General features: G+C 41.7%; 1 protein-coding gene across 13 annotated transcripts in view; it reads left to right on the top strand.

Annotated features, from left to right (window-relative positions):
* The window catches only part of RYR1 (ryanodine receptor 1), a 347,489-nt gene that overhangs the window by 174,193 nt on the left and 153,756 nt on the right, over nucleotides 1–19,540 (top strand). For all 13 annotated transcript variants that reach the window (XM_077480582.1, XM_077480567.1, XM_077480575.1 and 10 more), the window contains 10 exons: nucleotides 1,788–1,996; nucleotides 2,357–2,531; nucleotides 4,576–4,784; nucleotides 6,373–6,731; nucleotides 7,896–8,025; nucleotides 9,715–9,875; nucleotides 11,866–12,031; nucleotides 15,364–15,450; nucleotides 15,557–15,783; nucleotides 16,783–17,644. In XM_077480582.1, the coding sequence (XP_077336708.1) occupies nucleotides 1,788–1,996; nucleotides 2,357–2,531; nucleotides 4,576–4,784; nucleotides 6,373–6,731; nucleotides 7,896–8,025; nucleotides 9,715–9,875; nucleotides 11,866–12,031; nucleotides 15,364–15,450; nucleotides 15,557–15,783; nucleotides 16,783–17,644 (2,585 nt within the window). The remainder of the gene's footprint in view (nucleotides 1–1,787; nucleotides 1,997–2,356; nucleotides 2,532–4,575; nucleotides 4,785–6,372; nucleotides 6,732–7,895; nucleotides 8,026–9,714; nucleotides 9,876–11,865; nucleotides 12,032–15,363; nucleotides 15,451–15,556; nucleotides 15,784–16,782; nucleotides 17,645–19,540) is intronic.

Genomic DNA, 19,540 nt, shown 5'->3' with positions numbered 1-19,540 from the left:
GTACTTGGTGTCCCTGGGCTTAGATGTCTCCCTCCAGACTCAGGCAGACCGTCTCTTCAGTGAGCCTCAAGACCTAATCCTCTGTGAAACCCCTCTTAGCTCTTTATGAACTTGCAAAATCTTCAGCTGGACTGCCAGGAAGGAAGAACACTGCTTTCTGATGATCCAAACTATTTATGCACCCCCCAACCACTATCTGGGCGCACCTCCCCAGGGATTGACTGGAGCTACATAAATATTCTGGAGGCCCATTTGACTTTCCCACCAGCTATAGTCTGGAAATTTCCAAAAGACGGGAGGAAGCAATTTAACTAAACTTGCAGCCTCCAGAGCCCAGAGAAGCCTAAAGCAATCAAATGCTACTCTGCTGCTTATAGGAAAGCCACAAAACGAAATTTGCCTGTCTTAGTGCACTACATCTATAACCAGTTGAAAAACTTAAAAATTTAACAAAAAGAATATAAATTTGATCCAAATTCATTGTAGATTACAAAATTTACATGGTTTACATGATTTATTTGGGATGGGGGAGCATATTTTTTTACCAAACAAATGCCGGATCGCAAATTTTACATATACACACACAATATTTTTGGGCCGAAAAACAAAAAACAAAACCGTTTTTTATAAGTGAGTGTCCCTCCTAACATCAGGGTCATCATCAGGGTCCCTTTTTAAATCGGGGGGGGGGTCCCCATCAGAGCTCCGCCCTACCTCAGGGTCCCCATCAGAGTGCTTTCATCATGATCCCCACTAGGGACGCCCTTATTTTTGGGTCCCCATTAGAGTCCTCTCTACCACTGTAATTCTTTACAGCATGACTAGCAGCACAGCAGGAGCTGGCAAGTGGAGCAGGTCTGGCCAGAGGAAGTTCTTTGCATTCTCAACAACCAACAAGGATGATGACACATAAGCAAGGGGGAACCTGAGCTGGTGCATGTTGGGGTGGAGATGGAGCAGAATTCATAGGTTGACCTGAAACATCAATCTTGTCCACATTGAGTAGGCAGGTACAGTCTGCTGTCTCCACTGCAGGTGGTGCTCAACCACAGCGGCATTGCAAGGGAGGGGAATTCATGAGGAACAGGGTTCCTCTATGGTTTCCTGAGTCACTGGGGCAGCGATCCAATTGGATTCTGGCTGCCCATGTGACTCTGGTGGCCATCTTAGGTGTGGCAGAGTCTATTTAAGACCCTGGCCCCTGGGTTTGGCATGCTCTATGTAAGTGTGTAGAATATGGAAAGGTTTACTATTGATAAGGAAAGGTTCCTGATGAGGAGGGAAAGCATAGGATTGCATCTTTCTGGATACCTTCCTGTTCAGGCATGAGACGGACAGGCTGCATTCTGTCCCCTCTCAACAGACACTGTTGGTTTGGCTGGAACATACTTCTGCATGTTATTGGAAACTCTGAGTGTGGCTGGCTGGGTAGCTGTCCAACCGGGTTATTAACTGTTGCTGCTTTACTTCAATAAAAGTTTTCAATTTCAACTGGCTGTGTGAGTTATTCCTGCCGCATCACGCTGCACCCCACTTACATGCCACTGACCCTAGCTGCAAGCTAATTGAGGCCCACAGGCCATAGTTTGAAGACTGCTGGTCTAGATTAAGACATTTATTCTCTAATTTCCTAGCGTAAGTTTGATTCTGATTTAGAAGATGTGAATCATAAAATTCTGGCTATTAATCATTTTTGTAAACATTTATTGGTTTAAGATTTAGAGTTAAGCATGACAGCAAGAATAACAGTGGCACAAAATCCTAACCTGACCTTTTATCATTCACAGCTGCCCAGGGAGGTATCACAAAGACTCGTGCTGAGAGAATGCGCATATTCCGAGCTGAGAAGTCCTATGCAGTGAAGTCAGGGAAGTGGTACTTTGAGTTTGAAGCCGTCACCACAGGGGAGATGAGAGTTGGATGGGCTCGACCTGAAGTGCGACCAGATGTAGAGCTGGGAGCAGATGAACTGGCTTATGTGTTTAATGGCCATAGGGTGAGCATTGACATTAGTATGTGTATAATACACTTATTTAAAAAACTAACAAACTTCAGGATGGTTTGCTTGTCTAGGAACATTGAGTTTCAAGCAGTGTAGAGACATTGGGGTTTATTTACTAAAGGCAAATCCACTTTGCACTACAAGTGCAGTCGCTGTAGATCTGAGGGGGACATGCAAGGAAAATAAAAAACAGCATTTTTGCTTGTACATGATCATTTCAGATCTTCCTCTTAGATCTAAAGCGACTGCATTTCCAAGTGCACTTGTAGTGCAAAGTGAATTTGCCTTTAGTAAATCAACCCCATGGTCTTTTAAATCTACACACATATATTTATTGTTTCTGATTTTATACAGGGTCAACGTTGGCACATTGGTAGTGAACCATTTGGACGTAATTGGCAGCCTGGAGATGTAGTTGGGTGTATGATCGACTTGACTGAAATGAACATCATGTTCACCCTGAATGGGGAGATGCTGATCGGTGATTCTGGTTCTGATGTTGCATTCAAGGATATAGAAATTGGGGAAGGTGAGTTAAATCTTTCTGTGATGTTCTTAAATGTTAGTTGGATCTCTCTGCTTTTCATTTATAAACATGTGGGGAAACCATATTGACATTTGTGAAAAGGCTACATAGGCTGCGGCAAAAAAGTAAAAGTTTAAGGCTCCATTTATACCTTGGCGTTCTGTTTTGCGGGTGGAAGCTCTGCGATTTGGAATCTCCGCAAGTTGTGGGACGCCCTTGCGATCCTTGCTATATTGAATGGCACCAAATCGCAGCAAGTTTTTTCCCGCGATTGGCACCCGATGAGTCGCGGTAAAAATGCAGTAAAAACACGCAAACAGAATCGAGGGACACCCAATGCCAAAAATAAGTACTTGTACTTCTTTTGGACATCCGGTGTACCGCAATTCTGTGTGTGAATTTTTAAAGTGATACCACAATTCGTGGGGTGCCAATTGTGCCCCACAATTTAGTGCCATTCAAAATAGCGAGGGGCGCAAAAGGCCGGAGATTTGCAACGTTTACGAACCCGCAAAACGGAACGCCAAGGTGTGAATGGAGCCTAAAGGTTATGCGGCACCTTTATTAAAGCTGAAATACACTTTTAAAAACAACATTTGTGAAAAATCTTCCAAATTATGTCATTTAGGAAAAGTGGTAAAATAGGACCCCTGTAGCCAGTAACAAGAGCCCCCTCCAGCAACAATAGACCCCCCCCCCCAACAATGGACCACCCAAAGCAAAATTCCACTGGCAGCAACAATAGACCCCCGGCTACAACAGCAGATCTCCCCACAGCCCCCAACATCAACAGACTCTCCAGCAACAATAGACCCCCTCCCTCAACAGTAGATCTCTCCCAGCAATTACTGACCCCCCCAGCATCATAAGATCCACCCCCAGCAACAATAGGGCTCCACCAGCAGCAATAGATCCCCTCCATCTAGAATAGATCCTCCAGAAGCCAGATTCAATAGACCCCATCACCCCTTGCCATTACATACAGTCAGTGCTGGAGGTGCCGGATCTGTCTACCCTCCGTGTTCTCGCTGAAAAAAGCCCTGTTGTCTAGTAAGCTAATGAGCCTTTGCATTTTCTAGTGAAAACTCTCTGAAAATAATGACCATGAAAATCAACTTCTTCTTCTTTCTTCTTCATCAACAACGCATTATTTTTTGAGTTACGTCACCCTTTAAAAGTACTCAAAAGCTCAAGGCACCCTAGCCTAAAATGTAAAAAGAACATAAATGCTATTATCAGTGGGATACCCGAGCCTGGGAGGATGCACGCAACTGCCTGGATGCAGTTCATTTCTCCTCAGAACCCCTCCTTTACATTAGAGGTGTTCCCTTTAGATCACAGGTGCCCCATTCACATCAGAGTCCCCATTTACAGAATCCTCTCATCACATTAGAAAGCCCCTCCTTCCCATCAGTGTCCCCCTATACATTAGAGGCCTCTGCTAGACATGAGAGCCCCCCATCTCAGAGTCTCCTTTTCTCATCAGAAGCCTTACAGCTCCAGTAGCTTGGCAGGAGATAAAGTAAATCTGTACTGAGGGGCACTTCTGTCCTCTCCAGAATAATTGGGCAACCCTGCATGCCACCTGTCCTGGATCCAGCACCATACATTGCCACGATGTGTGAGAGGGAAGTTGTCCTGGCCCTAGAACTTCATTGGTTGTTATAGTGCTGGTATCTAGCCTGTCAGCACCATTGCAACACATGCGCTGATCCAAGGTAAACTGTGTCCTGTGTTTTGAAGGCACCCCAGTTGAGAAATGCTGTTTTTAATGAATACATATTTTATTAGCTTGTGTTTTTATTCATTAAAGACAGATTATTCCCACACTAGTTGTGGTTGATTGGCCCTGACATTCTATAGGGACTATAAAAAAAAGAGCTGTATTAATTTTGAAAATGCAGTGTAAATGCCAAATGTAATTTGCACAGAAAAAATATCCATGTTTCAGTTTTCATATTTTTTTCTCTGTGGGACCAATAGTTGGAAACATTTGTGTTGTCTATAACAATAGAGCTCAGTGTGTTTGGTCCATATTCCTTCACAGGGTTTATACCAGTTTGTAGTCTTGGAATGTCCCAAGTAGGGAGACTGAATCTTGGGCAAGATGTGGGCAGTCTGCGCTACTTTACTATCTGTGGCCTGCAAGAAGGGTTTGAGCCATTCGCTATCAACATGAAGAGGGAAATTACCACCTGGTTTAGCAAAAGCCTTCCTCAGTTTGCGAACGTGCCTGCAGATCATGGTCACATTGAGGTAGGAAAATGGTGTATGATTTATTAGTAAATATTTTTAGTAAATGCTATTTCAATACCTAGCCCAAACAGTATGTTTAAATCACAATGGATCTCCATGGTAAACAGTAGGATTAGTCAATGTAGGTACCATAAGACCAAGTTGAAAAGTGCCATTGGGAAAATGAAGTATGCAATCGGGTACATTTAGCCTGCTTTTGAGCTTAGTTTAAAGCCCCGTACACACGGTCGGACTTTCCGACGGGAAATGTTCGATGTCAGGCTGTTGGCAGAAAATCTGAAAAGCGTGAATCAACACTCGCCAAACTTCTACTAACATGAAATCAGCAGAAGGAGCCAAAAGGTTGGCACTTAAGAGCTGAAAAGTACATTTAGTAGGTCACTACATTTGTTATTGTTGGCCAACAATTGTGTGACCGTGTGTATGCAAGACAAGTTTGAGACAACGCCCTTCGGACAAAATCCCATGGTTTTGTTGTCGGAAAGTCCGATAGTGTGTATGAGGCATTAGATGCTCTTGAATTTCATTGAAATGTCCTCGTGGTTGCATTAGACTTACATTTGATCTCCTTATGACGGGTCTTTGTACTCCTTGTAAGTCGCTTTTACATTTCCATTAACTTTCCATGTGAGATAGGCAGTTCTGAAGTGTATAAAAGCCAGTGTACTCAGGCTCTCATTCTTTACAAATGTTTAGACCTGTGTGATTAGTTTTGTTTTAAATTGAAATTCAGACACCTTTGCATGTATCCGAATTCCGAATCACAATATTAACGAATGTAAGCGAATCCTCCAAAATAACCAAGGGAAATTCGTCCGAAATTCCAAAATTCGAATCCAAATTTGGAAACTATTACGAAATGCAAAATATTGCAATTCATAGATGTGAAAAATCAGCAGCCACATTTGAATAAAAAAAAATTCAAATGGAGATTTGAATTTGACAAATTCGGTTGAATTTAATTCAGTGTGATTGAATTCAGAAAATTTGAATTGAATTAGAAAACGGAATTAAACTAAACGAATTCCGAAAATGAATGTAACGAATTGAAATGAAACACATTTTTTTCATTCTGCACATGTCTAGAAATGATAAAAACTTAGAAGAGACACCGAGTATTGGTTGCAGTGTTGATTGAGCTTAGACTAATCAGCGAAAGTTCTACTAACACTGGCAGTTTTAACTGTACCCAGGACAGTTACCCCTCCCCGGTTTGTTTGTGTAGTGCTCCAAACCATGCCCGAGAATGGTTAAGCCTATTGGGCCCAGGACAGCTTTGAAGAGTTGGTCTGGGGCATGCTTCACTTGTAATCCGGTACAGTTCACTTCAGTGTTATTGCAAACCGTGCCTGAGCACAGAGCTCTCCATAGATCACTGTGGTCTGGCTGGCAGAAGAGTGGGGATGGGGGTCAATTTAAATTGAGCAAGGTTTGGTTTAACCGTGCCCAGTGTAAGTACACCTCATCACTGGTCTCTCCGTTAAGGACTGGGTGTGTTTATTTATTCATGCAATAAGAGGAATTTAGAGCAGATAGTCCACTGGCATGAATACTGACTATATTTTTGTTTCAAAACCCATGTTTTCAGGTTTCAAGAATAGATGGAACAGTAGATAATCCTCCATGCCTCAAAGTGACACATAAGACTTTTGGATCTCAGAACAGCAACACTGACATGCTTTTCTTTAGGCTTAGCATGCCTGTGGAGTTCTATGAGACCTTCAAATGCACCCCAGGGGCTACACCTCTCACTCGCTCTTTTACCATAGTCGAAGAAGAAGTCCAAGATGTGGACGTGGACTCTGAATTTGAAGTCCTGAAGAAATCTGCAGCCCGCAAGGAAATAGAAGCAACCAATGAGAAGGATTTAGCTAAGGAAACTCCCAAGGAACCACCAAAGCCAGAAAATGAGAAAGATACAACAACAGAAAAGACCAAAAAGAGAGGGTAAGAAACTACAGAGTGAGAATGAGCTCCAGGTTCAGGTTAAACATGATTTCTATTTGAACCCAGCAGTTTGGTGAAGGGGTAACAAATGGGCAACATTTGGCCAGTTTGCTTACGTTCTGAATGATGGTATGGACCAAATATAATCATCATCATATTTGGTCAACTGTTTGTAAACAAACCTGTTGGGAATCTGTAATTTAGTGCTGATAGTACTACCGCTGCACTAATGCCAGTGTTACTGCTGCCCTACCACCATTAAAGGACTGATCCCTGGCTGATTCATTTAAAAAAACAGTTGCCAGCTAGAAATCTGTAATTTTAGCAGAAGGTGAACATCATCAGTTGTGGAGGCTCATGGTTGATGATAAATGCACATCGGGGGATGTTTATAAAAAACTTTTTCATGAGGTGGATGTTTTCTATTTACATTTTTACTCTTTTTAAATGGGAAATAAGTGGAACTATGTATTCTATTAATTCCCCCGGGGAGAGTCTGAGTGCCTCGGGGTCCCCTTATTCTAAATGGAGCTTCCAGATTCCCTGTAAGATCCCTTATAAGGGACTCGCCCAATGTTCAAGGCATATGCAGCCTTTATAGTGAAGTTTATGGTTTTGGGGTGGTCCTTCTCTGGCCACTCAGGGTGCATGACTGGATATGAGTTGTATATGAATCTATAGAGGGTCCTCCTGCCAATTTATGATTTCATTTTCTTAAAGGGGCAGCGCCAAGATTGTGAATCCCTCTACAAACACATAAAAAGACCCTTATCCAGGCATGCAGCCTGGGTGGCCAGGAAAGAGGGAGAAGCGAGTGTAGCTAATGGAAAGGCACCTTGCAATGGGGTGCTTAATCTAAATGAATGCTGTAATTAAGCAGCATACGTTGTACTGCTTTGTAAATTCACCTGTAGATTTAAGGCATCCCTAAATCATTTTCTTTAAATAACTTGTTTATTTTTAATGTTGCTCTTTAAGCTGCATTAAAAAGACCCTCTTCTATTCTGCTCAAATGAACTTCAGTGGGCTTTGTTCGAGGGTCAGTGGACTTTTTGCTGGGTTCACCAAAATGTGAACCAAACTTTTCCTGCTCGTTTATAGTGACCAGAAACTTTCTGTGCAAAACTTCCTGTCTCAAGGTTCTTTAATTTTTTTATTTTTCAGGTTTCTTTTTAAACCCAAGAGACCAGCCTTCATCTCTACACATCCTGTTGTGCCAGCAATGCCACGTTTGATGAGAGAAGTAGTGCCAGATGACCGGGATGATCCTGAGATCATTATGAACACCACAACAGTATGGAACCACATACTATTTCTATTTTTTATAGAACTTTGCTAAAAGTGCATTTGTAACCGAAAATTACAGGAAAATCAATCTTATGCATGACCGTTAGTGGTACAAGAATCTTAAAGTGGATGTAAATCTGGTGATCACACAGTATAAATGAAAGGCACAACACGAAGGTGTCCATAGTTAGAAACGTCATGCATGTGCCATTACCTTTAAAAAAGTTACTCCTGTGGGCAGGTCTCTTTGCCGGCGCTCAGGTGGAGTCGTAATGTCACATGACTCCCCCTCCCACCTCTACACTCTCCCTAGCCTGGCAGCGTCGCAAAGGCAGAACCTCGTACAGGCAGAGCATGCTCGCGGCCACCATCGATGTGCGCATGTCATCTACTTGGCATCAGTGTTCTTTCAGAATCAGAGACCCATCGGAATAAGTGATGGAAGCGACGTTCCACACCCCGCACTTGCCTGCAGTCATGCAGAGAAACTTTTTTTTTTTTTTAATTTTGGTCTTTTTTTAGTTTGTTTAGCAAAAAATAAAAACCAGAGTGGTGATCAAATGCCACCAAAAGAAAGTTATATTTGTGGGAAGAAAATTCTAAGAATTTAGTTTGAGTACAGAGTTGCATGACTGCGCAATTGTCATTCAAAATGTGACAGCGCTGCAAGCTGAAAATTGCCCTGGGCAGGAAGGGGGGAATTGCCCTGTATCAAAGTGATCAAAGTATCTTTTTTTTTTTTTTTTTTAGAGGTATGTTTTCATAAATAGTGTCAGATAGACATTGTATATATGAAAAATAATTTTAAAAACGTAATACATTTCTATAAGAAATTCTATCCAGTGGTTGTTTGATTCCCTCAAAGGCTGCTATGCTGATACACATAGTACATCAATTTTGTTGTAAAATTATAGCAAATTGCCTAAATCTCACGCATAAATTTATGAGCTTGTTGGACATCCCATTCCCAAATTACCAACTATAAGCATTATTATGGAGGTGTTTAGACCTCCCACCCTCCACTCTTTGTTTGCACCCTCTGCGTTTCTGAAAAGGCTTTATACATGATTTTGTAGTGGGTTTGTGGAAATTTGGCTAAAATAACATTTGAGCAATTAGGGTGAGAAGACACAGCTCACAACTCATCCCAAAGGTCTTCAGTTGGGTTGAAGTCAGGGTCTTGTGCAGGCCAGTCAAGTTCTTCCACGTCAAACTGGTCAAACCATGTCTTTATGGAGCTGGCTTTGTGCACAGCGGCCACGTTAAACTGGATCAGAAAGGGGTCCTGCACCAAAGTGCTGTCACAAGATTGGATGCACATAATTGTATAAAATATCTTTGAAGATTGTAGCATTAACTGTGTCCTTTACTGGAAACACCTGAACATAGTAATTTAGAGGAATGTCCCTACACTTTCAAGCAAATAGTGTAGGTGAGATGGTCAGGTGTCCTTAAATTTTTGTCCATAAAGCATACCTCCTCATTTTATAAATTAGGTTAGAAAATGCATCAGACAGAGAACTGATGATGTTGCTAGTTACTACGCAGAGATTAGGCACTTTGACAGTTATAAAATGCAAAAAGTTTAATGGTTTATCATAAATGTGAACATAGACTGCTTCTAGCCATTGTAGATTTTCCTACTGGTACAGGTCCATGTCTAATCTTTATTTCTATGTTCCGTCTCTTTATTCAGTATTATTACTCTGTGAGGGTATTCGCTGGACAGGAGCCCACTGGAGTGTGGATTGGCTGGGTGACTCCTGATTACCATCTGTATGATATGAACTTTGACCTGAACAAAGTTCGCAATGCCACCATCACTATGGGTGATGATAAAGGAAACATCTTTAACAGGTGAGAGAACAAGATTGTAATATTACAACTAGAAAATAGCTCACCCTATCAAAGAAACACTATGTAGTGTATGGGTAAGGTAATGCTGGAACTTGGTGGTGGAACGACCAAGTAAAGATTTGGTGGTGGGTTAAGCCGCGTACACACGGGCGGATTGTATGGCCTACTTAGTCCGCCGAAACACATTTCAGCGGACAGTCCGCTCGTGTGTGGGCTTCAGCTGACTTTTTCAGCGTGCAGTCTGGCGTACTAAGTATTTCGGAATTTCCGTAATACTGTCCGTCATACTTTGGTTTCAGCGGACAATCCGCTCGTGAGTAGGCTAGTTCGACGGACTAAGAATGGCGCATGCTCAGAAAGGATTTACACGGCGGAAGGTTGCATTGCTGTGTATTGGACTTCCTATTTCTAGTCCCGTCGTACGTGCTGTACACGTCATCGCGCAAGCTTTCGACGGACTGTTTGTGCATCCGTGTGTGGTCAAGTCCGTTTATTCGAAAGTAGGACGGACTGTCCGTCGGATTGTATGACGGACTAAGTAGGCCATACAATCCGCCCGTGTGTACGCGGCTTTAGGAGCACTGTGTGTGGATAGAAAGTCTTAAAAACTGCAGCCACCTACAGAAAAATTATCACTTTGTTAGTGCTTGACATAAAACAAGGCCAACAGTTTACAGATTCCCCTTTATTTGGGCTTTGGTAGTTTTAAATCTGCCTGCCATGAGCACTGCAGATTATGTCCCAATATGATAACAGTGTTCTGGAGAGTGTCTTCTGTGCATGAAGTTGTACATTCAAAAAAGAGTCTGACCATTTGTTTGCTAATCATCTGACAATTACAAGATTTTTTTTTTCTATTTAGAATGAGTTAGGTGAACTTCCCTTTACGTGTTACTAAACCCACAACAGTAAAATCAGTCTGTATATGCAGCAAAGCATGCTTGTTATACTCACTGTAATAACTTAAGGGGTTAATCCTCTGCATTGTGTAAAAAGGCGGTTTTATCCTGTATGCACATATCTTCCCCTCTTTGCAATCTCTATCTGGGGAAGGCCAAATAATACAGGCAGGGTAGCCGGCCTGCACATGCTTAGTTGTGTCTTTTATGCTGAAGAGAACAGTTACTTGTTCTCAGGGATAGCCAGGTCACATGATATTGACATCACACATGTGGGCGTGTGTATAGGCTGCAGTGGAAATCTCCTCCTTTCTGAACTCTCAGCACTGGAGAAACTCTGCAGTTTATCATGTAATCGTGGTATAAAAATCCAAAAAGGTATACAGTGGCAGTATTTTAACCACTTCAGCCCCGGAAGATTTGGCTGCTCAATGACCAGGCCATTTTTTGCGATACTGCCCTACGTCGCTTTAACTGTAAAAAGGGCGGTCGTGTTACGCTTGATGTCCTTTTTTTTCCCACAAATAGAGATTTCTTTTGGTGGTATTTGATCACTTCTGCGGTTTTTATTTTGTGCGCTATACACAAAAGAAGAGCGACAACTTTGAAAAAAACACAATATCTTTTAATTTTTGCTATAATAAATATCCCACATTTTTTAAAAAAACAACTTGTTTTTCCTCAGTTTAGACCGATGTGTATTCTTCTACATATTTTTGTTAAAAAAAATTGCAATGAGCATATATTGATTGGTTTGCACAAAAGTTATAGCGTATACAAAATAGGGGATAGATTTATGGCATTTTTATTATTTTTTTTTTTTTACTAGTAATGGTGGCAAGCTGCAATTTTTATCGGGACTGCAAATTGGACACTTTTGACACATTTTTGGGGCCATTGACACTTATACAGTGATAAGTGCTATAAAAATGCACTGATTACTGTATAATTGTTACTGACAGGGAAGGGGTTAACACTAGGGGGTGATCAAGGGCTCAGCCTTTGATTGTATGGATTTAAAAAATATTTAGAATTTTTTTGTTTCATGCTTGTCACGTTTTTTACCTTGTAAATAATTTTGTTTTTCCCAGCATTAATCGCAGTAATTGTTATATGGTTTGGGGTGGAGAATTCAGCAACAACACTCAACAGGCTCGTGTCCGAAAGGAAGACCTTATTGTCGGTTGCCTAATTGACCTGGCTACCGGACTCATGACATTTACAGCCAATGGGAAGGAGGTGAACACTTTCTTCCAGGTAGGTGTCATCCTGGACTTTAAGTTCTGCTAAGTAGTACTTTATTTTTTATTTTTTTAGGGCGAACATCACCAGGAGTAGTGATCCAGGGAATATCTGATATCTGGGGGATCTAGGAGGAATTTATCTCTCACACTGGAGTGAACTGAATCATGCTTTATTAGGGTTTTTTTTTGCCTTCCTCTGGATAAACTGTGGCTATAAGATTGTGTATATGGAGGTTTTTTTATTCGATTTTTTTTCTATTGCTTGAACTGGATGAACTTGTCTTTATTTCAACCTGACTAGCTATGTAACTATGACATATTAATACTTTTCTGTATAATTTTTATATACTATTTGCAAATGCTGAAATCTTACAGTGCTTTAAATACTGTAAAAGCCTCTTTATTCATTCACCACTAGTTCAACTGCATTCTGTCATGACAACTTAGATCATCAGTGGTTCCCAACCACTCAGCTGTGGCCTGCAGCCCTCCAGCCTTCTGCAGATCCCTTAAACTTTCACAGTGTTTCCCAGATCCCATAGTGCTACCAACCTGCTATAACTGCCTGCAGTGCCCCTCAATCCCATATAGTGCCTCCAGGCCCCCCTGAGAACCCTCAACTCCTCAGTGCTCAAGCCTTTTTCAGAGCTTCCAGCTCCTCAATAGAGCCCTCAACCTCCAAGAGTATCCCACAGTGCCTCTCAACCTCCCATAGTACCCCCTAGCCTCTGAAGTGACCTCCACTCTCCCACAGTGCATCTGCAAATCCTAGGTCAAACAGATGCAATAGAATGACACAAAGGCAATTTAACCAAATAACCAATTTTCCAATATGGTTTAAAGGGGCTGTAAAGCTTCGTTTTTTATTTTCTAAATAGGTTCCTTTAAGCTAGTGCATTGTTAGTTCACTTACCTTTTCCTTCGATTTCCCTTCTAAATGTTTTTTTTCTTTGCCTGAATGTCTCACTTCCTGTTTCTCCTCAGTAAACTTCACACCATCATCCGAGCGGTGTTTAGTCAGCCAGAACAGCTTACTGAGGAGAAACAGGAAGTGAGAAATTCAGACAAATACAAATTAAATAAAAAAACATTTAGAAGGGGAATCGAAGGAAAAATAAGTGAACCAACAATGCACTAGCTTAAAGGAACCTATTTAGAAAATAAAAATGAACCTTTACAACCCCTTTAATTGAGCTTTATTGCCTTTGTCATATCAATGCTCCACAGATCATAGATCTTGGTTAAAGTGTATCTAAACCCAAAAACAAAATATAATTTATTTTAGCTTACCAGTCCTTAGCTGTGGTGGCTGCATTATTTTTTGTTTTTGTTTTTTTTCTTTATTTTGACTTGGTCCTAGGATGACAATGCTCACAAACCCATCTGGATCAAGACAACAGATGCAAGATAGGACTATGAAACCTCTCCTATTGTCTATAACATAGAGGGGTTTGGTTCTCTAGTGGTTTCAAAGCTACTTAAAGGGGTTGTAAAGGTAAGTGTTTTTTCACCTTAATGCATCCTATGCATAAAGGTGAAAAAACACCTGGCAGTGACACCCAACAGATTTAACCAAATTCTTTCCCTACTATATTTAACAGAACAAAGGGAAACAAGTAAGAGAAGTTCATTGCTAAGGGTTTGGATATGCTTTAGAAATAAATTACACTATACATTACCTTCTGTCTTCAGAAAATGGCTTTCCCACAGATATTACTTATGATTAAATAAACAAATGTCTTGACTATATTAGACCATTCAAGAATTAAGAGTTCACTGAACCCATTACAAATTTAATACAAGGAAGTATATGGAACAAATTAACAAGCTGTCCCTTAGCCACAGAGTTTGGAATACTGATAAAGGGTACAGCATACTTAAAGCTGAATTCCCAACAGCTGAATATATACATGATATACACATATGAAAGAGCTTTTCCTGCCTGCAAACTGATTTTTATTTCTGGCAAGCACAGCTAGCTTTGGGAACTTACTTTTCTATAAGTCACCTCAGCAATACATCTAAGTCTTGTCCTTCCCCAGCCTTTGACTGACCAGTAAACGAGAAACAGCAGACTGATGAGCTTATCTCTCTGTCACTCTCCTCTCCCCTCCTGTCAGCATGTTCCTTGTTAGCACATGAGTGCTGCCGCTCCTTGAGCCTTCACGACTTCTCTTGTGCTGCCCCCTTGTTGGTTTGCCTTTCCACATACTATCACACTGTATCACCCTCCTAGTATAGGATGCTAGGTAAATTTCGTTTTTGGCTCCTTCTGCACTCAAGGGAGCAGTGATCGTCTGTCCTGGTCTGTTCAGGGTTTCACGGACTGGGAGTTTAATTGCTCCTTCCCTGCCTCTCGACCTTTGGAAGAAGCTTCCAAAGTTTAGGGAGGGAGATGCCAATAACCAGTCAGAATATTTATCCTGCACCAGCTAATCCATGAGAAGAGTGTCCAGGAGGAGGCTGGAGAGGTGATAAATAGTCTGAAGCACTGGAGAGCTAGGTTCCAAAGCCTGAGGGGCTGCTGCCTTTAGGCAGCGCATGGACTGGGTTCTAGAGGCCTTAGCTGTGTTGGGGCTGAGGGCCTGGATGGATCCTCTTAGAAGCTGAGTGCAGAACCTCACCACAAGGGAACTGGTCTGGAGAAGCACTTATCTCATTGGACAATGTCCAGTGGAAGCTGGAAGGTGACAGTTGTCTTGTGAGTAAAGAGCCTAAATTGATCCCTGCCACTGTGTAGTGTTCTGGAAATCGCATTGGGTACCAATAGTTGTGCACGGGTGCAAGGTAGCCAGAAGCCAAAGAAACTTGCTTCATGGCCCCAATGGACTCAAAGTTAACTGATGGTCTTCAGCTGTGAGGGTTTAGACTGTCCAACATTCACCTTTACTTAGTGAGAAATATTGTCCTCTAATATGTGCTAATCGTTTTGGAGTATCCCATGTCCCAACCTCTCTCCTGTTTAGAGTTTTTTCAAGCAATAAACCTTAACAAGACATCCCCTAAACTGTTATTGGAACACAGGGTGTATGGACTGGTGCTTGCAGGCACGATAGCCCCTGTACTTTTAGGGAAGAAGCAGTTAATACCAGTGGCCCCTTCAGAGGTAGCTCTACAAAACATTCACTATTCTTCCCATACCTTTAGTATCTACTTTTCTTTTGTTTTAATCTTCATACATTTTGTTTCCTACATTTTGTGTAAGGCTTGTGTTATGGCCTCTATATGTCCTTTCTTTGTACAACACTGTGGAAGAATTTGGTGCTTAAACCAATGACTTCTGTCAGAATTTTTAGTCTAAGTTCTTTAAATCTGTTTCCATTTTCCCTTTTGCTATCCTACCAGGTTGAGCCCAACACAAAACTCTTTCCAGCTGTCTTTGTTACTCCTTTGAGTCAAACCTTGTTCCAGTTTGAACTTGGAAAATTGAAGGTAGGGAAAAATATTTTTTTTATACATTTTCTGTAAACCAAGATATTTTGTATTTAATTAAATTTAATGTCCTTAACCCAAAAATAATTATTTTGTCCGTTTGCAGAACATCATGCCTATCTCTGCTGCCATGTTTCGCAGTGAAAGCAAGAACCCAGTGCCGCAGTGCCCACCTCGTCTGGATGTACAGGTGCTGAGACCTGTGGTATGGAGCCGTATGCCAAATGATTTCTTAAAGGTGGAATCATCAAAGGTCAGCGACCGGCATGGCTGGATGGTAGAGTGTACAGATCCATTGATGATGATGGCTCTTCATATACCTGAAGAGAATAGGTAACAACTCCATTGTGAACTGAACATACATTACTGCAAATTTTAGATTTCTCTTCCCAGTAGTCACGGACCAGATTGCTGCCAAAACAAAACTGTTGAACCAACTTTGCGTGTATCATTTATGTAACCATTTTGGAAGGAGCTGTTTTGGAGGGCAGTCTGACGATTGTTTGACCGTTTTTAATTGTGACACAGCAAACCATTAGCATTGCAGTTTAACTGGTAAAAGTATGTCCATAGCAGAATTAGCATTTTTGGGGATATATACTGTATATATAACCGTTGAGCAGAAAGCACGAAAAAATTGTGTGCAGTGGGTTGATGGTATTTAGGGGAAACCAGTGCCAGATGGTGGAGGGTAGCAAAGAAAACAGGGAAATGTCAAAAAGGTAAAAAGGTGGCATGGAGATGTGATTGAGAAGTAGGAAGTCACTGCTAGTGAAGGTGTCATTTGTGCTAGAAATAATAGACAGGAAAGCTGTTTGCTTATTTTTATTTACTCTTTATACATTCCTTGTGGCCCTTCCCCATGATGAGCCTTATCTTGGCCAATAGGTATGTGCGGGGTGCAGAGAGGGTGGATAGTCTTAAACTCAACCAGAAAGTGTCAAAGCTTTGCTCAGTGAGAACAGGCCAGCATTTGCTCAGAGTGCAGTGCTTAAAATCTACTGCAGGTACCTCTAGGTACCTGCACTTTCTGCCATTTTGACAAAAAGGCATAGTCACTTTAAGCTAGGTCTGGACTAACAATCACTGGTGTCGTTTTGTTAGTGGCTTGGTAGCACCCTCAAAGATGCGGATCCTCCGAGCGCTATATTTATGGACTTCTGTGAGGAGGATAAGTCTTAGCATTGGACAGCTGTTAAGGTTTAAACTGCTGGAGCTTTGAACCCCCATTAACCCTTAATTTTATTAGTCAAGTTGTAGTTCTTAAACCAACAGCAAAATAACCCCCAAAAAATGCTCAACTGTTAACGTAAATTGTTTTGTTTTTTGTAGGTGTATTGATATCCTTGAATTGTCAGAACGTTTGGATTTGCTAAAGTTTCACTATCACACCCTTAAACTGTACTGTTCAGTCTGTGCTTTAGGAAACAATCGTGTGGCTCATGCCCTGACCAGCCATGTTGATGAATCTCAGTTGCTTTATACTATTGAGAGTAATAACCTGTCAGGTCTTCTTCGGAGTGGCTTCTATGACCTTCTTATTAGCATCCACTTGGAGTCAGCCAAGAGAGGTCGTATGACCATGAACAGCGAGTTTATCGTTCCTATGACTGACCAGACAAAGAGTATAAAATTGTTCCCCAACGAAAACAAAAAGCATGGACTTCCTGGCGTTGGCATGAGTACGTGTCTTAGACCAGAGCTACATTTTTCACATACTTGCTTTGTTAGCACTATCAGTGAACTTTACCAGCACAGTCCATACATCCCACTGGATATTCTCAAGACCAAGGCTATCAACATGTTGACAGAATCTGTCCAGGATGGTGGACAACACACCAGGGATCCTGTTGGAGGAAGTGTGGAATTCCAGTTTGTACCAGTCCTAAAGCTCATCTCCACCCTTCTAATTATGGGTGTCTTTCAGGATGATGATGTACGACACATCTTAAAGATGATTGAACCAAATGTGTTTTCTGAGGAGGAGCCAGCAGAGGAAGGTGGAGAGGAGGGAGCAGAAAAGGAGGCTACAGAAACAGGAGGTGAGGAAGGAGAAGTAGAGGGAGAAGGACAGGAGAAGACTGAAGACGGAGAAGAGAAAACAGTTGAAGCTGGAGAGGTCGAAGCCAAAGAAGAGGAGGCCCTGGAGGAAGGCTTACTGCAAATGAAGCTGCCTGAGTCTGTGAAGTTGCAGGTAAACCTCTTTTAGTTTCATATACATTAATTTTTCCATTCATTGGCTGCTTTTGGGTATAAAGGCCAAAAGAAGAACTGTCCTGCCACTGTAGTGTTCCTCTAAATGCGAGATGTGTACAAGCTTTGGTGTAAGTAGAACATCTGCTACAGAAAAGGACACAGCCTTTTAAATTCAATTCCCTTGATCTTTTTAGTGCTTGGCACTAGAAATTGGATCTATTTATTGACAAAATTATGGTTGCCAGATGGCGCACATGCAGCTATACAATGAACTGCAATGAAGTGTGTGCTTTTAAAGGCTCCAATGACCTGTCTGGCAAGGGCAATTTCTTTGATTCTAACTATCTCAGAGTTGGCTCTGCTTATAAGAAAGGAAAAGCATTGCATAGAAAAACAAAGTCAAGTCGAAATTGAACTGAGAGTTAGGAGGCAGAGTTGTGTGGTTCAAATAAATGTTGGTTGGTACATTTAGCTCACAAACACTCAGCTTTGCATTGTGAATAAGTATAAGCAGGACTGAGGGAGCCATTATGACTGTACAAGGCTGAAACTAGGAGGAAGGGGTGGATGTCTCCTTGGTGACGCACTGAGAGGGGCGCTGCTAATCCGTGCGACCAGTGGGGAAAATTACTGGAACCTGTCTTCTGTGTTGCTCTCACTGCAGCATCTCCTCCTCCTTCCTTTCAGCTGCTGCAGGGCAGGTCTTTAAAAAGCCATGACTGTAGAATGAGGTTATTTCAAGCCTCACCTCTGTGGCGGATTAGGTAGGGCACTGCCAGAAATGAAGAAGAGTGCACAGTAGCAAGCCTTATTAAAGACCAGCTTCTTGGCTTACTTTCCTGGTGGTGCCCCTCTCCTAATCCGCTATGGAAGCGAGGCTTGAAATTGCTTGAAATTCAAACCTCACCTATGCAGAGATTGTGCAGGCCTTCACACTACAGTGAAACATGCAGTATTAAGCCAAATGTCCGCCCCCATTCACTCACCTATAATTAATCAGCTATATTACCCCCCAGATAGAGAACTTCGCTTTCGGGTGGGGGTGCTGATCTGAGTCTTTGCCTCGGGTAAAAGAATGTTTAGCTTCACCGCTGTGACTGTATATAAACTTAAGCAACAAAAGTTTGAAAAATACTGAGCCACACAGGATCAGTTTTTCCCCCCTGCTACTCAGGCCCGGGCCGCGTGGCTGCCATTCAATATGCTCTGCCTCAGAGTGCTTCCTATTTAATGATCTCCAGTAAGTGTATAGTGTATGAGTAAGGGATATAGTATAATAGTATATAAGTATATAGTGTATGAGTAAGGGATTGGGGAAGTTGTGCCTAGTCCCTTTCTCTGTACCATAAGTGAGACATCAGGGGTCTGTTTAGACCATTGATATCTCATCGAAGACCCCTCAAAAGCATTGTGATTTTTTTATTTATTTACAAAATTGTAAAAAATAATTAAAAATGTAAAAAGTAATAAATTAAAATAAATGCTAAAAATTAATACGGGAAAATATAGGGAAAAGAGGGTCAGTATACGTGTAGAGAGAGTGGAACAGTGTGTACAGGGGGTGAATTTAATTTGGGATAATTTTCCTGGTTGTGTTTATTTTGTTTCTATTCAGACTAAAAGGCCATGCCTAATATGTAGCATAATTTTGCTCCACAATTCCCCATCTCCCTTCTAGGGACCCCAGTGCATTACTTTGCTTAGGGGCCCATGATGCGATTAAGATTACACTGACCAGAGATGAAGCTTGAAATCGCTTTATTCAAACCTCACCTACGTGGCAGATTAGAAGCAGCACCGCTGCAAGAAAAGAAAAACAGCCCAGCAGGGCAGGTCTTTAATAAGCCAGCCGTGACTGTAGAATGAGGAGATTTCAAGCCGCATCTCCATGGTG

The sequence above is a fragment of the Lithobates pipiens genome, unplaced genomic scaffold (genome assembly GCF_037356315.1).
Source record: "Lithobates pipiens isolate NorthernLeopardFrog02 unplaced genomic scaffold, aLitPip1_a1.2 Scaffold_1, whole genome shotgun sequence".
NCBI lineage: Eukaryota > Metazoa > Chordata > Amphibia > Anura > Ranidae > Lithobates > Lithobates pipiens.
Note: the sequence above shows the minus strand (reverse complement) of the source record. Positions and strands in the feature narration are given on the sequence as shown.